Source organism: Amphibalanus amphitrite, unplaced genomic scaffold, assembly GCF_019059575.1.
Source record: "Amphibalanus amphitrite isolate SeventyFive unplaced genomic scaffold, NRLGWU_Aamphi_draft 000514F_arrow, whole genome shotgun sequence".
NCBI classification, from domain to species: Eukaryota; Metazoa; Arthropoda; class Thecostraca; order Balanomorpha; family Balanidae; genus Amphibalanus; species Amphibalanus amphitrite.
Genome location: NW_024882008.1, coordinates 440,449 through 458,076, shown reverse-complemented (window position 1 = coordinate 458,076; position 17,628 = coordinate 440,449). Strand labels below are relative to the sequence as shown.

At 48.5% G+C, this 17,628-nt stretch overlaps 1 protein-coding gene across 1 annotated transcript; it reads right to left on the bottom strand.

Moving 5' to 3' along the window:
- Nucleotides 1-1,111: 1,111 nt before the first annotated feature.
- LOC122393072 lies at nt 1,112-5,773 on the bottom strand. Its single transcript, XM_043388677.1, has 7 exons — nt 5,469-5,773; nt 5,014-5,260; nt 2,845-3,293; nt 2,559-2,658; nt 2,092-2,223; nt 1,674-1,829; nt 1,112-1,386 (listed from the first exon to the last, which is right to left on the bottom strand). The coding sequence occupies exons 1-7, from the start codon at nt 5,771-5,773 to the stop codon at nt 1,264-1,266; spliced, it is 1,512 nt and encodes a 503-aa protein (XP_043244612.1). The 3' UTR covers nt 1,112-1,263.
- Between the last annotated feature and the right edge of the window lie 11,855 nt (nt 5,774-17,628).

Genomic DNA, 17,628 nt, shown 5'->3' with positions numbered 1-17,628 from the left:
ATAGCGGCTCGATAAGATGGTAGGTAAGTACATACTTACCTAGTACCTACCCAAATTGTCACGGTCGAGATCAAGGCAGTATATACCGTCGAGATTTTCGAGTGGGCCAGGGTGTATGTACGGTGCAAGAAAATCTAACGAAATCGTTGTCAACCTATAATTCGGTGTAACAGCTGAGCAAGAGGCTTTTGCAACTTACTTGCAACTTGCACTGGCAAGTACCAGGGCTGCACAGTGCACAGTCGATGGATTTTCGGCGGTTCCGACTCCGACTCCGACTTCCAAAAGCCAACTCCGACTCCGACTCCGGGCAGAACTGTTGACTGCGACCAACTCCAGTTCCGACTCCGCAGACCTGGCAGAGCTGCGGCCTGCGGAGTCGATGAATTTTCGGTAACTCCGACTCCGACTCCTGCTCCGGCCTCCGGCTTCCAAAATCAACTCCGATTCTGACTCCGGTCAGAACCGACCGACTCCGAATCTGACTCCGCAGCCCTGCGTAGCTACTGCATATGATGCCACTGGGCACTGGGTCATTTGAGGTCGTCGGAGTTTTTTAGTCGATATCATCATTGTATCACATTGATGATTGAGATAGCGTGCCGGAAACTGGACGAACAAACTCAAAGTGAACTGTGAATCGACCATGCTGTACAGCTCGACCTGTTTGCGCCAAGGTCCAGACCTGACTGGATTTGACCTAACATCCTAACCTTGACTGGAGGTCAACGCTCAGATTGACCTTTCCCCGGTCCAAAGCCTATATCGTGACGGGGTTGGGTGCGAAAAACGCGACGGTGTTCAATGCCTTTGCTCTGCGATTATTTTCGTCAGGAGTTCGCAAAAACGTCTTTTGGGCGCTTGACCTGATTGGCCCAGAGATCACCGGTTGACCGCACACATTCACGGTATTACGAGATGGTCAATAGTTTTGCATAAAGGATCTCTCAAAAATCATTGACGCCGTCCAAATCACGTCACGGTTGTGCCTTCAACTTAAGTGCGTCATTTGTATTAGCACTGTTTCCCAGCGTTCACTCCTGCTGCCGCCCCTTCCCTATCCCGATGTCATGCCATCAATGATTCTGCCACCTATCATAATGAAGCGATGTTGATGGTTTGACTTTATTGAAAGTCCACATCATTAAGTGCATGCCATTTTTTTCAATCCATTTCACAAAGTATCGCAGCGAAAGTTTCAGTTGCACGAATACCATCACGGTATTCGTTAAAAATGTGGTGCGGTCACAAGAAGTGTGTGCATTACTGGGTGCCGTCCAGTTCACCACTGTTCTGCTCTGGGCTGTGTGCGATGTCGCCGTCGAAGCCCTGCAGGGTTCCCATCTGCATCAGGATGATGATGTACGTCAGGACGAAGCTCAGTATCTGTAAAACATAGCGCCACGTTACCTAATTGTACGGTCATATTCGTTGTTTCGGCTCTGATAGTCTGATTGCCATGATTTAGTTTTTTTTTTTACCAAACGGACTTTTTATCTTTCGCTGCTCAATGGTTTGCTAAGATAACAAATGAGTCAAACTGTTAGCATTGTCACTGAGCCCACCATTATCTTCAGAGTGCTGAGTGCAGACTTTATGATATAATGCAAATTGTAAGATTTATTTGATGCTTTGGATGCCAGATAACATTCACATCACATATTGCTACTCACCGAAAGAACATTGGACTTTTGCAATGCGAAGAACCCGATGACATCCACGCAGAACGGGCGTTTGGTTTTCTGCAGCAGGGATTTGCGCTGTCGGTTCGCTCCTTTGCTCAGCTTCGATCCGCCCACATCGACGAGTGCGTCTGTTAGGGCTGAATTCTACGGATGAAGGGAGTCAGTCATGGGATGACATTCATCGGAAAAACATAGAAGCAAACGTCGAACGGTAAAAGAGCTCAACCGGCATAATTTGCAACCTCATTAAACCGTAAACTTATTTATTTCTAACGACGCTTAACACACACTATGCAAGGCCTTAAGAGCGCCAGTGGAGACAACCGGTGTCAACATTGCCGTCGCATTACCATATGAAGCGACCAGAGTGACTTACCCGATCCATGACGCCAAACCCGTGACTTACCCGTTCCATGATGCCCGAACCGTCCACCGAAAGCAGTATGGCGCGGATCAGGAAGAGGCTGACGTACACAATGACAGCGACCGCCTGAACCATTACCAGCTGATTGCAGCGCACCGACAGACTGAATATTAGCTGTCGGCAGATACAGGCAAAGTATCGGTCAATACAGTCAGATCAGTGACAGGTCAGCCGCCGTGCCGGTTACTGCGCGAACGGCGATCATTAGAATAGGGAGAATACGAACAAAGGCTGGCTGTTGAATGTGACAATGATCTTCGCGTATCATGATGGTCCGCTCAGTAACCTAGAACCACAGACAAATACATAATATACGCCTATTTTGGCTAAAGTAATCGCTTCACTATTTCCAGTGAGTAATTGATGAGGTGTTGAAAAAGACAAAGTAAGCTGCTGTCATGGTCCGATCAAGCAGGCATCTATGCGATATGCCTTTGATCTGTTCTTACACCAATCACGTAGTAAGCCGCGAACAGGATCGCCGATACGGCAGCGGCGTGCGCCATGAACAGCGACGTCCCACAGACCTCGTTCACGGACTCCAGAAAACTGCCAAAAGAAACACGATCGACGCGATAGCAGTCACTGTGTGCTAATCCCGCCAAAGATAAAGGACCAAGAAGAGTTCTCAAGAAAAGCTGAAATGTTTCGTGAAATGAATTAAGTAAGCGGTAATGTTTTACGAGGCGAAAGTATGGACACAAAATCCTGAATTTCATTCTCGCGGCCACTCACCTGCGAACGTCTGAGTAGTACAGGGTGGCGAGCTCCAGTGTCCTCTCCACCGAGTCCGTGGTCGGCTCCGCCGGGCCCTCCTCCCTGCCGTCCGGCCAGTCCCGCGGCACCTGCGCGCTCTTCGTCTTCAGGTTTTCGGAGACCTCTATACGCACCAGCCCGTCACCGTCGCCCGCCGGCCGGCGCAGACCGTTCTGTTCCTGCTGCGAGCGTCTCCGCTCCGTCGGCAGGGCCCACCTCCCGTCGACGCCGACGCGCCTCTCGGCTGGTCCTGTGGTGGGTGTCGGTTTGGTGCCGTCGGCGGCGACGGCGCGACGCCGGCGATCGGCCGGGGCGCCGCTCACCAGCTCTGTGATGGCGCACAGGTGGAAGCTGATGGCGTCCATCCAGATGTAGCAGCACGAGTCGAACGTCACCGCCAGGCAGCAGGAGAAAAATATCAACACCATCTGCCGACGAATGAAATGCATACCTACATTATGAATGCTTCCTTCGTAATGCCTAAAAGAATAAAATTGTAGACATTCTGGGCGCCATTCCATTTGATGCGATAAAGTGGAATGCGACTGTAATGTTGAAATTATTGGTCAAAGGACTGACTTGTCAGATTAGATTACTTTATCTACAAACTTCACAGCCTCTCGAACTTCCTACTCGCTAGAACACACCAAAATACAAAAGGAAAAGGAAACTAACAAATCAATAATTAAACAAACGATTTTGATTGACTCGGTGAAGTCGATGCTGAGCAAGAGAGGCGACATGAGAGCAAGGGAGTTTATTGATATAGATGCCCCGTCACTCGACACATTTTCAGTTGTTGTTAGATTGCGTCAATATATAGTCCGTTTTTGCTATATGGTTGATGATTCTACGGAGGCCCAATCTTGTCAATATTTTTTTTTTTCGTTTGAGGTACTTCTTTCATAAAGTGTGTTAGCTTTAAGCATTATCCGTATTTTCCTTATCAAGCGCCTTTGGGGTTTCCAGACAAAATAATGACCATTATCCATCGTCAATATGGCTTGAACGCCGAGTTTTCAATAAGAAAACGAAATGTCAAACTGAGTGCAAACGGCCAAGCGCCTCGCACCACTACCCATACACTACACAAGTCCAACTATTGCAACCTATCACTTCTCTTCAATTCCGATTCCATTTATAACCGCGATAAACATCCTTCAGCAATTTACAAAATAATAGTCGCCATCGTGCCGAACGCACTGGCATTCAGGTCTGTTGGTATTACAACAATGGCTGCGCCTCTTGGCCAATGTTTACCCAGCCCGTCCTGGGGTGACACGCTTCTGGGCTAGGTGATGGCCTGCAAACATGGTCAACATGGGTTCCGCTGCCCATCGCCGTCACAAACGCACAGGCTGGATGGCTACTAATTGCGTCTCTTTCCGTTTGTTTGGTGTGAGGTGACTCGAAAATGAGGTGTAGATGTGAAGGTGTTGTGACCTATTTGCTGTCGTATAGTTCGATCTATAATGCATGCGTGAGGAAATACGCAAACAGCTACATGCACTGCTTCACTATAGGGTCAGTTCAGAAAGCTCGCAATAGAGGCAACGCCTCCAACTCTCATGTAAAGCTGATCACAGTTTTAGCCGTAATTAGGCAGGTTGAGACAGTAGGTAAATGCAGCAAAGACCTTTTGTGAATTTTTACTCTACATTGAATCATCATATAATCGTAAATCGTTTGACATTAATTTGTTATAAAGTTAATTGTAGCTAATGAAGTTGATTTACCTATCTAATTTTAACTTTTTAACGATTTATCAGCGAACGATTTGTAATTGACCATTTATGACGTCTCGAGGGTAACGATGTACGAAAGGCTGCTGCATTTATTTCATCAACAGTTTTTTGTCACGCAGGCCTACCAATTGATTTTGAAAAAAGTTTAACTGGTGTGTCATCGAACCCGATACTTACCGTCCAATAATTATGAAAACTCGTGGTTGGCCTTCATAAATGATAAAGCCCGTGAAGTTACTCCGACTTGAGAATAGTCTACTTTAGATAGGTGCGTTTATAACCGTATGTTCATTGTGCAAGTGAGGTGAGCCTGTGTGACTGTAAGGTCGTTGTGCAGGTAAGGAGTGTCTGTGGGTCATTGTGCACTTCTGCAGGTAAGGAGATTCATTGTGACGGTCCGCACCTGGTAGGCGATGACGATCCAGTAGGCGGGCGGCCGGTGGAGCAGCTCCGGCACGAACATGCTGACCATGTAGTACGGGTGGTGGAAGCGCGCCGGCACCAGCAGGAAGCAGTACCAGAGCGCCAGCGCGCCGGCCGCCAGCAGCCAGACGAGCAGCAGGCGCACGTGCAGCCGGCGCCGCCAGCCGGGACGGGGCCGGCCGGCGCGCCGCTCCAGCCGCGTCAGAGCCGACTCCAGACGCAGCAGGCTAATGGCACAAAGACATAGAGTAGTGAGAACCCGGAGGTAGCAAGTTTACACTGCCTACGTATCCTGCGTGCTTATGCGTATTCTACAGCAGACGCATATGTGTGACCTGGAACAACTACTGGCAAGTTGTGTAGGCACTGTGTGGCGCAAGCTCTGAAAATAATCCAGCCAGAACCGGTGCCCGTTTTCGGAGCACGCCTCCTCACCTTTTACGGCGGCGGACGAACACGGCCAGCACGGTGACGGACTGGACGAGGAAGCCGTACTGGGCCCCTGCCTCCAGCAGCCGCCGCACGCCGTCCGCCTGTATCGGGAACAGGAGCATCCCGGCGGCGGCCAGGGCGAACACGGCCACCGGCAGGGCAGCCAACAGACAGTGGTGGCGCGGCAGCGTGCGCCACTGCACGCCGCTGAACGTCAGCCAGCCGCCCACGGCCAGCGTGGCCACCGTCAGCCGGCCGTGCTCCGGATCGCGACCGTCCTTCTGTGGGTGACCGGTCGACGTGCCCATGGCGGTCCCCAGAGCTGACCGTACCGCGAACCTGGCCAGGATGGCCCCTAGAGATGGAATGAACGGGGGAGGACGTCAGAGCCCTAATTTAATGTGCACTGGCCACTGGCCAGAGCTTGCTTTGTTGTGGTAGAAGACACTGTTCTTGTGGCGTCATGTTTGTTGCAAGGGCAATGGGACTACACTAGAGACAGTAGCGGCGTAACACCTTCAATTAACCCTAGAACGCCTAGGGGGGGGGGGGTTGTATCAACCCCCCCCCCCCCCTGAGGTTTTTTCGAAGTGCACGCTAAACGGCTTGTCGTAGCGGGCTGAAATTTTCAATACCCTCTGGAGCAACCTTTGCGCATCTTTTGCCGAAAAAAATTGATCGGGTCATGTCAGGTCACGGAGTTATGACGTCATAAGAGGTACAGCCTCCGGCCGACAGTTACCAAACGTGTGCGCCGAATCCCTAGGTTTTCTGCCGGTGATACCCACATTGTTTGATGGATCATGATGAAACTTCCCATGCATGTTGGGGCAAGCATTGGCTATCGTGTGGTGCAAGAAAATTGACCGGGTCAGGTCAGGTCACGGAGTTATGACGTCATAAGAGGAACAGCGTCCGGTACTATTTTTGAAAAGCGCCCGAACCACTATTTTGCTAATTCTTGTCACCTCAATGGGAATATGCAGCAATATTAGCTTCTATAAGGAGAAAATGGACCTTCCAAATCCAAAAATACAATCAGATTTCAAAAATTTAAATTTTGATTTTTCGAATTTCTGCCGCCGACTGTGACCTTGCCGACTTCCGGCGCTCCCAACGCGCCATTTTTAGAGCTAGGGAAACGAAATACATACCAAACGATAGAGAATTGATCAAGGAACAGGATAGTGAAGGTTTCAAGTCGATATCTCCCACCGTTTTGCCGCAATCGCCGCGGAAAGTTGAAAAAAGTCTATTTTTCCGAAAATTTGACCTTTGACCGGTCAAAAGTAGGTCAAATGTTGACCTAGGACCAAAAAATATACCACCAATCGCGAGATCTCGTTGAGAGCAATCCGTTGGTTTTTTCCGCTAAGCTCTACGACCTTCCGTTTCGAAACGCCAGGGGGGGGGGTCGTAACAACCCCCCCCCCCCCTGGTCGTTCGTGTTATGAGAAATGGCCTGGTCGTGCGAGGGTTAAAGGGACCCTCCCACCTTAACATTAGATTTGAGTTGAGATAGCCAAATTGGTGGCCATGGCCTGAAAATACCGGTTTGGGCACTCACAACATTGAAAAATGCTTTAATTCGGAGATATCGAATTTCAAACTTGCAGTTTTCTGATTCCAAGGGGCTAATGCATTGGTACGCCCCCTTAGAATTTGTGACGTCAGCGGAGATGTAACGATTTTAAATCTTTTACTAAAACGTTTGGTAGCACGCGGTGGTATATGCTGCTTTGCGCGCAACAAATGCCGCACTTTCAAATAAAGTCGCTAGGAACAGCAGAGATCCCAAAAAGTAAACAAAAGTAAAAGTCTAATATCTTGAAAACCGGTGAATATTTTTTGATGAAATTTGGTAGATATTCGTTTTTGCTCTTTCTGAACCGAGCAACATCACTTTCATGCCAATTCATTAACTTTTTTGAAGGTGGGAGGGTCCCTTTAAGGGGGGGGGGGGGGGCACTGCCGACTTTTGGTCCCATTCTTTCCATGCAACGCCCATAGGGCTAATGTTAAAATGCCAAAATCAAAGGGGGGACGGTGCCCGGTGCCCTCCCCGTTCCGCCGCATATGACACTATAGATCTGGACTCCGGAGACATTGCCTTTTCTAACTATGATTTGGTCAATGCAAAAAAAGACACCCAGGTACCCTTTTTCCCCACCCACCCGCATTTTGGCCACCCAAATGGGTGCCTGCCATCAGAGGAAGTTGCCTTCCAACGACCGACATCGACGCTTGTACTTTGGCACAACGACTGAGCGATGGCTACGATTGGACAACTAATAGCCGTTTTCACGACTGCTATGCATGGTGCACAGTTAAGATAATTTTGGACTACCTAAAACACTGAAATAAATTCATGATATGAAGATGGTTGTTGCGGTGCAGATTTAGTCAAATTTGGTGCATTTGCCAGATAACCCGTTTGCGGCTAATAGCGTTTTCACGACGGGCTATCTGGCGAATGCATCTAATTTGACCAAATCTGCACAAAAATATTTTACAAAAAGATCTTCATATCAAAAATTTATTTCACTGTTTATCAAAAATAATGTCTGATAATCTGAAAAATGAGATATGTGTAACCATCTGTGCAGCTCAAACTGATAACTTTTGAGAAACACACTGAACCTAATTTGAACAAATCTGCACATAATGGCGCACGAAACGTGTACCAGATAGCCGTCGTAAAACGGATATGCACCTAAATATATTTGGCAATAGGTTGTCACGAATTATTCGAGTACTAACCTTTCGTTTTGAAGGCTATACGTATGTTAGTTTCACTCATTGAAAGACTCGGTTGCCGTATAGCTTTTACATGTGAGTGCAGCGAAAGTGAAAGTGTTTCCCCGAATTATTGTTCAAGTTCCAACTTTTCTTCTCTCTCACAAAAAGTGAATTTTTAACCTGAGTTTCTATAGAAAAATAAATAGCACGGATGCGAATCTGGCCGAGGCGCCGCGCCGTGCGCCCGCTGAGCCGACTGCGCGTGCACTGGCTCCGGTCATCCACACCCAACCGCTCGTGCACTGGCACTGGCCGTCCTGCGCCCGGGCCGCCTCTGTCCCTCCGCGGCCGCCTCATCGATCCACCCGAGACGGACGCACCCAGACTCAATAGCCGCTCACCACAGAAATTATCGGGTTATTGTCATCGTCATCGTCATCACCGCTCATGAACCGACCAAGTTACCAGCGAAACGGTAACTTTTTTACCCGATCGTTGCCGAGATCTTCAATTCAATATACAGGACGTAGCGCCAACAAAGACCCTTGCCTGCTCCAAAATGAATTGATGCAACAACTATTTCATGCTGCAACATAAGAACTCTGTAAAAGTGGATTTTTCTGAGCATAGGCGGATCCAATAATGCTGCTCTTATAAGACGATACATAAACAAAACAAAAACAAGACGTTTCTTCAAAGGATATAGGATCAGATTTGTTTCCTTTCACGCTCCTGTTACCTGTGTAATTAAAAACAAACTTTTCCTCATGCAATGTCATAGACCTCTGTACACCGGTGTACAGAGGTCTATGGCAATGTGTACCCAAGGATTTGTTTCCATTCAAGGGAAAAATCAAAATTTCACTAAAAATGTATGCAATAATGCACAAAAGCCGGTTTTATGAACAGTTCTTGCCAAATCAGAATCACTCAAACATGTACGTACCTAACTCTTTTATTCAAGGATATCCCGATTAGAGTTTTTATGTACTAAGCTTCTGCTGTTGGAATTCCGCATTTAGGTTGGTTGCTTTCTAGCTATGTTATGCAGAAATTTCGCTTTTTATTTGAACTATCAACTAACTAACCACCTTCAGCGTATTCATAATTCAGCCATTACCCTGCACCGTTAGCCCCCCCCCCCCTTCCGCAAACAGCTGAAGAGATTTTCTCAAGCCAAGCTCCCAACCAGCGTGCTGTGCTTCTGTTCCTACATTATGTCACGAATGACGTTCAAAACTAAATCCGACCTCTGAAATGACTGACTCTGTCCCGCTCCGTCCCACCTCCAAAATGACCTCTGACCTCTGAAAGGACTGAGACCCGGTCCCGATCCGTCCCACAAGACGGTGGACACTGCCTCTGACTTCTGCCTCCGTGTGCGCTGGAGCAAGTGTTTTCACATTCCTCGCTAGTTCTTAGCGTTCTCCAGTCACTGGCATTAAAAAAAAATAAATTTAGCTCGAATGTTTGAATGGACGGATTGACAGAGCCGCAGCTTACGCTAAGCAGAGCTTGTTGCGTAGACCCCGACCCCTATCGTCCGATCGCGCAATTCCGGGTAACGGGAGGATTTAGATGCCAAAGTTTAACGTGCCCTTCAAAGCCGGACATGGGCTGTCCCACTCCATTGACTTCAACTGGCTGCGGTGGCTCCCACCAACCGCAGACCATCCCCGTCAGGAGTCTCAAATATCGAGCGCCGGAGCGACTCGAACCCGGGCACTCTATACCGGGAGTCCAGCGCTCTACCAACTGATCTACGGGACATTTTCGGTATTCACCTGAAAACCGCCGTGACTCGATGACCTCCTGGCCCGAAAGCGGGTCCTAAGCAGCCTCGCAGATTTCGCGACATCTATAACACAGCGTACAGCGCTCTCCAGCGGTGGTTTGCTGCACCACGGCAGCCGTGGCGCGGCGAGGCAGACCAACCTATCAGGCATATGTTATGTCGATGGGGAATTATTGACAGGCATTTTTCATTGGTATGCGTGCAGTTAATATTTGATGTATTTACAACATTAAAATGGATCCCACTTTACACAAAAATTCACCTGACGCATAAATCTGAACAATTGGCAGCATAATCTGATATTGCACAGCATTGCATTCAGCAGCCGGACATCTGTCGGTATGGCAGCAGCGTCACCTACCGGACTTCGCCTATGCACACAAACACATGCCAAGGCAAGTACTCACAGAGCTGCAATCCTCATGCATTCACAGCACACCCGAGCTCTCCATCCTCCGGGTCAAGCCATCCTCATTCTGGATCACACACCTGTTTCGAGCTATTGTTTACCTATTACCCTACTATAGACAACCTCTTGAGAGCGGCCCCGGCACGCCCTTTGACCGTCTGTTTGACCTCTCCAGCCAACTGTAGGTATTCGTGCCTTTGATTCCATAATATATATGTAGTAATTGAACTCCTAAGAATCTCATCGAATTTTCTTCAGTCACATTTTACGCCTAACTAGCTTGAAACAAAAGGAAAAATATAATAATGTGGAACGGTATCCGCCATAAATGTATTTGAAAGAAGAAAGGCTAAGAGATACCTAAATAGTGCTTTTATAATCAAGAAGGCATTTAAATTGATGATATACTTACCTACTTACCTGAGCAATAGCATCCCCAATAAAAATGTTTGCCAAAACTGCTCCAGTGTGACACTATAAAAGCAGTGCCTAAGTTTCTGGCTAGATCTTTTATTTCAGTCGCTCACACCGATCCAAAATCTGGCAGCTCCACCAATCACGCCATGTCGACGAGCTGCAACTTTTCCCAACAATAGCCGTGTTTCAGGCGGGCTCAGGATTGCACGCCGCCTGTCGACTCGGCTCTAATGATGTCCCCGGTCGGCTCAGAACGCACTGAGAACGAACTCGTAAACTCAACCCTGCCCGGAATGGCCGTATTAAACTTTATTGCTGATATGCCGGAAATAAGGCATGCTATTGATCGCTGGGCTGAACCTTCAGCGTCGGCTGGCTACCCTGGTCACCTCATTTACTTCCTAATGGTCAGAAGTTTGCTGTAGTTCACTCCTGTTATCCAAGCCAAAGTTTGTTTTTGAAAATGTCAAGGGTAATTGATAACTAGTGAGTGTGTTGATCGGCTTGTATTTTTGGGCGGTTGACACGTCTTTTACGATAGTTTTTTATGGTTTGTGAAACGTCATTACAAACCTTCATGGCTCTGTAATGGTGGTACTGAATAAACTTATCATCTCATCATGCCATATTGGAAGCCAAATTTAATTTCTGTTGAAGTAATACAAGAATTTAAAATGGAGTTACTTTTATAAGTTGTCATTAAGCTCAAAGATAATCACGCAACGTACACTTTGGACAGAGTATTCAACATTTTGTCCGCAGCATCATGCACAGTGCGCACACCAGGCCTACGTCTCGACACCTTGGCCCCTGGCTGTTCCCATTTAATTTTCTCAAGTCATGACACCAAATGGATTAAGATCACGAGTGAATACCACTAAGGCGATATGAGCTCACCCCCACTGCACGCGCGCCCCTCTGAGGGACCTCCCGTCTTCTGACCAACTCCTCAGTCCACTCTACTGGCGGCCATATCCTCCCGTGATGCGTCACAATCCGTCAGAGGCGGCGGCGGCGGCGGCGGCGCGTCAGCCATCGGTCATGTCACCGGCCCGGCCGAATTACCCGCCGCTGTTACCCAGTCGACCGTGGCCAGCGGCCGAACCGACGCACCGCTGAGTTATGCGCCAGCTTCCCGCTGCCAGCGGAGATAAGACCACCAATATGTAACTGAGCGGAACATCGGTCAAACTAAGCACGAGCGGCTCTCATGAACAGGATGCGGCCGATCGTCCAACTCCGGTAGTGGGCTCCGCCGAAATGGCGCTTGGGGAGGTGGGTGGCCGGTATTTATTGAAACACGTTTTGTACAAGCTTCTTATCAAAAGATTCGGTGAAAATAAAGATTCATATCGGCTAAGTCGTTGCGCTAGAATATTCTCCTCCTCTGAATTTGGTGGTGTATGGATTATGGAAGTTGCACCCAACTGAATAATTTGTTTTCCTTATTTCCCTTCATTTTTTAGAGAATGATGTAAAATATTGCTTAATAATTTAGCTTCATTGAGGAAGCGCCAACAATATCACGTCCGTTGAAATAAAGGAATGTGCGACACGGCTGTCACTTTCAAAATCGTCAACGTATTTCAGCCTATCAAATCCAGAACACGCTGATTATTTTCACTCTCCAGTTTGCTGCTCTGATTGTAAACTTCACTCAGCTGCTATGGCTGAACAAAGGACTGCCTCATTCATCTCTTCTGCGCCCACTCATCACATTTACCCTATAAATATTGTCCAATTGGACGATAACATCACATAAAAACGCAGTTTCGATCGGGCTGTCCGCTAAATGAAAGCCACTCGATCGCCCCGAGGGACAGTTCATATCGGATCTTAATCACAGCCGCCGATCGGGCCGGGCCTCCTCGGCTTTCGTCCCGCCCGGACCGGCGCTGCCGACCGCGCCCTACCGCGCGAGACGGTCCGCTATGGAGCGGCGGGGTATCGCGATGGAGTGCAATTACTCGGCGTTGTTCGCTCGCTCCGATGGCTCGCCGGCCGATGAGTTGCGAGAGATTTATGAGACGAGCGGTCAGTTGGCGAGTTGAACTGCCGGCGCTCAGCGCTAGTGGTCGACGGAGATTGTTTGTGAACCACTCAACAGTGCAGGCAGAGAGTTCGTGTACCGGATGAGTTTCATTCTTTATTAACCCAGACATGTCCGAGCGATTACGTTCGTGGCTCATTTCCTCCGAAAAAGGGGCAACGCTCTTAAAAAATGCATTTAGAAACAAAGCTGTCACATCGCTCGCCATACTCACCGGGTTATACCCTCAAGGCAAAAAGCATCCGCACCAAAGTCATAGCTTATTCAATATTCAGTTTGCGACCATTGGAGCACGCCCACCGGAGGTGAGGTGACCGAAGGTGACCGAGGATGGCCGAAGGTGACGGGGGTTGACCGGAGGTGACCGCTCCCGGACCGGCGCCGGTCATCGCCCCGTGTACCGTTCCGCGGCGGCGCGTGTCCGACTCTGTCCACATCTCGGCGGCCATTATGACACCTCAGGCCGGGGCTGATTCCATTTCCGCCCGCCGCGAGTGATGCCTCCCCGAACGATCGTTGCTGACGCCACCAATTTGTTTCGGTCGGCCGCCGGCATGGCCGCTTCCGAGGCTGGCCTCCCGCTGAACTGCAGGCGGTGCTGTAACGGAGCGTTTGGAGCAGGTCGCGCCCAGACCATTTCTGATAGTTTTTTTTTTTTAAATAAAGATGTGCTGTGATGTATGTTCTAGCTGTTGACGACTCATTAGCTTCATCATTGGTATGCATGGTCTCTAACGGGCGATTCAGCGCTCAACTGTGCTACTCAACTCAACTAAGTTGGGCAATGTTCGTCGCCTCTTGCTGTGCCATTCTACGACTGACTGTTGACTCCAGTGGCCCCCGGGTGGTCCTCTTCCCTGCGACCCAGACCTCTAAGCACGCTCCTCTGTCTTGGGTAAGCCGGCGCCGGCGTGGCGACATCTCATGGGCGGCCCTCACTCATTTCCTTAATTTACCGACGCCCGGCACTGGCCGACGGCTAATGTGACTCGGGAATCCGCTCCTGAGCCCCAATAAGACGCTCACAGCCGGGACAGCGCTCCCACGAGACCATCAAAACTTGTTCTCGCCAAAAGTTGGCGAGCTGCTGACGCGTCTCGTGGATTTGTGTGAGCCCTCTGGTCAGCCGCGGTCATAAGGATTGGCGGCCTAAAAGCTTTATGATTTTCTGTCGCTAAGGATTTCAACATTTTGACGACAAAATATACCCCAATACGCAAACATTTTGAAGACTGATTAACGTTGCTGGCTTTTGATACGAGTGAGCATCTAGTGAAATAAAACGGTTTAATTTCACAATGTGTGTGCGATAACCACGCGTAACTCTAGAAATGCTTTCAGTACGAGTAATTAGTAAATAATTTTTAATAGTTGTTGAAACTGTATCTTAATCGAGGTGTGTTGACGAGTAATTAGCCGCTCCCATTGGCACCGTGCTATGTATGTTTGAATGGGTAATCAAAATCTAATCATCGATGCTTGCAGTACATTCACCCACTTCACTAGAAGGCAGCGCCGTAAAGCTGCCATTTAAATCAAGCTCAGGCTGTTCTGGGTAGCGTTTATTGTTTACGGGCGCTGACGGCTGCTGCGATTCACAGGCGCTGCAACCACTGCTTTTGAACCACTTCATAGCGCGAATTGGTGCGAAGGTGGGAAGTGGTGACCAGAAAGGTAAAGGCCTCCGATGATATTTCAAGGAAAATCAATCGTCCTAGTGGCAATGAGAATGGAGCATACAAGTCTGGGCTCCTCTTACCCTCAAAAAGCATCCGTTTTTGCGAGTGAAGATATTTAGAAGAGACTTTTTTCTAAAGAGAGGCTACAAGTATTGCTTCTGATTTTTACCCGAAACCATATAACTTTTAAGATTGCCTGAGAGGCAAGGACAAAGCAATGCAGAATTTTCCATTTTCTTATAACTGTTAATCCTTTTCATAGCTTTTTTGAAACTGAATTCAGTTATGACAAATGTAGTTTCTTTGTGAAATGCTAAACGTGCATTTCTTGGTCACCCAGCAGTAGCGTTCCTACTTCATCATAAAAATGGTATTGCCGACAGTTAAAACACGACTTTCCGAACGCAATCTTTAGCCCAATAGTATCGCTAAACAAGTTCATATGAGGGTCTCTATCTCCCTGTCTGTCTCTCCCTCCTCCCTCCCTCCCTGTCTCCCTCTCTTTCTCTCTCTCACTCTTCTTTCCTGTTGGCCCACATTTTTCACGCATTTTTTTTTTTCGATTGACCCGCGCCTTCATTCACCTCTGTTCCTGAAAGAAACGTTTTCCTCCCAGCATGTTCGTTCTACAGCGTGACCACGACTAGTAGCCGGCAGGTTTTCAAGCCCAGTCGTGGTGGACACTCAATTCTCCTCTCGCGGCGATCAGACTGGAGGGGGGGGGGGCTGGGCGCCGGGCGGGGGAGGTTCGGATCGGGAGGCGTCGCCGTCTTCGCACCAGATCCAATCTACTAAAACGTCCGCCCGGGAGGGAGACCTCTGCGTCGGTCGGTGTGAGCGAGCCACCCCTATTCGTCTCAATTAGCGCGGCCAATCCGGACGCCGATAAATAAGTGAGCCAGTGAAACAGGAACCGGCGGTCAGCGGCGCCGAGCAGCGAGCGGCGGAGGTCACAGACGGTCCGAAGGAGGGTCACAAGTTTGGCAGGTCTAAATAATCATGACATAGTCGTAAACCCGTCTGATAATTGATGCTGATTTCGTTGATATTTTGAGTTTCCCGGCCAACCGCCCAGAGTTGATGAGGGATCGGCTGGGGGCCTGACGCTCTTGTAACAGCCTTCCTGTGCTTTGCAGACTGGATTGATTCAGCGGGGCATTAACCCGCGCACCGACGGGGGTCTGCGCCAACTTAGTACCGACGGGGGGGGGGGGGGGCGGATGACCGCCCCCCCCTGAGATCTCGAGAACGAAGCAAGATAGCGACAAGCGGTAAATGGCATCGGATACGCACGGTCAAGATCTACAATTTTTACAAAGGTCATTTTCAGGTCAGGTCAAAGATGACGTCACAGGGGTCGAAAAAGTCAAAATGGCGGCGCTAAATATGGAGAGAGTTTTTCTCAAATAACTTTCGAATTAGTCAAGATAGGAACAAACTAAGGGCATCATCGTGATCCTCTCGTCAATCCGCATCGAATGATATATATGTTGACCTCGAAAGGTCAAGGTCAAAGGTTGACCTCAGGTCACGTGACCTCGAGGTCATCATGTATATCATTCGATGCGTCTTGACGAGCTGAACACAATGAGACCATCCACGCGTCTGTATCTTGTTCCTGTACGGAGTTATTGGCCAAAAACCTTTGGTGACCTTTGATGACGTCACATGACCTCACAGCTGCCCAACAGCAAAACAGACCTCAAGGTAGTGAAGGTTGATCGTATATGAAGTCATGTATGGTATATGGGGCCATTCCGACCCGTTTTAGTGGTAAAAACAGGGAGTTGATTTTTCCCCCATTGACTTATAATGGGGAGGTCGCGAAATTGACCTGACCTTAGGTCACCGATATCAAAATTCCGAGATATACAAATTGTAGCTACTAATGACCTAATAATATCCTGCGACTTTCAAAGGCCTCCGACATCTACTGTAGCTCTGGCACGGTGACAAAGTTGCAAAAAAGTGACTTGAGGTTGGGTCATTCAAAGTGACCTGGTGACCTGACCTTGAAAGGTAGGAGGTTCAAACTTGCACACCATGTGTGAAATTGATAAGGGAATAGTCATACCAAATTTCGCGGCGCTACGCGCCGCGGTTTTCCCGCTATTCGCGAAAAACCTCAGGGGGGGCGGATATCCGCCCCCTCCCGTCGGTGCGCGGGTTAATGACCTAGTTCGCAGAATATCACGAACTAGGAGTGGTCTACAAAGGCAATTCCATCAAGGCAAGTTCTAAAAGCTGTCGAGTCCATAACAACTTTAATGAATCTATTCACGGTTCGACATTGCAGCCGACTGGGAGCGCGCCGCTGTTAATGATCCGGAAAGGCGTCGGCGCCAGAACGCCCAGCGGAAATCCTAGGCCGTCCTCCGCAGCTGCAGCTGCAGCTCGTCAGTGTAGGAGCTGCATGCAGTGCAGCTCCTACTCAGTACACAGTGCATTGATGTTTGGAAATTCAGCCGTCCCCGTATCTTATGCAGAATGGATCTAACGAGCTTTCGCATTGTTTTATCGTTTATTTAATTGTATTGCAAGTAAGAAACAGATGGATGTGATAGATTTACAAGGTTTATTTATATTGTATGCAAATTTATCCCAATCATTTGATTTTGTTTTCTCAGAATAATTGATGATTGTGTTTGCGTTTTATTTTCATAACTTTCCATGAATGTTGTTTTCCACATCTTATCGTAAGCATATGCATTCTGATGTGCATCACCCACAACACAACTCTACTGGGTGGCGTAGAGTTTCTCTCCTCCCTCCAACCGATGCATTAATTGCCTGCCAGATGGATCTGTGTCCAATATGGCCTCCGCCGATCGCTGAAGATGGATCTCGGATGCGGGGTTATTGGATGGTAATTTGTCGTTGGCATCCTTATTACAGAACTGTCAGGATTAGTTAGGGTACCATTTTTTTATCCTTCGCTGAATTATGTTTGATGCCCTTCCTCCCTCCCATCCCTTATTTCTACCAGCCATTTGCTCTTAGTCTTCCTTCTTTACTCTCGCTGAGCTTCCACCGTCAGTTCTAGTTATCACTACTTAGCTGTGTTCCGGTCTTTA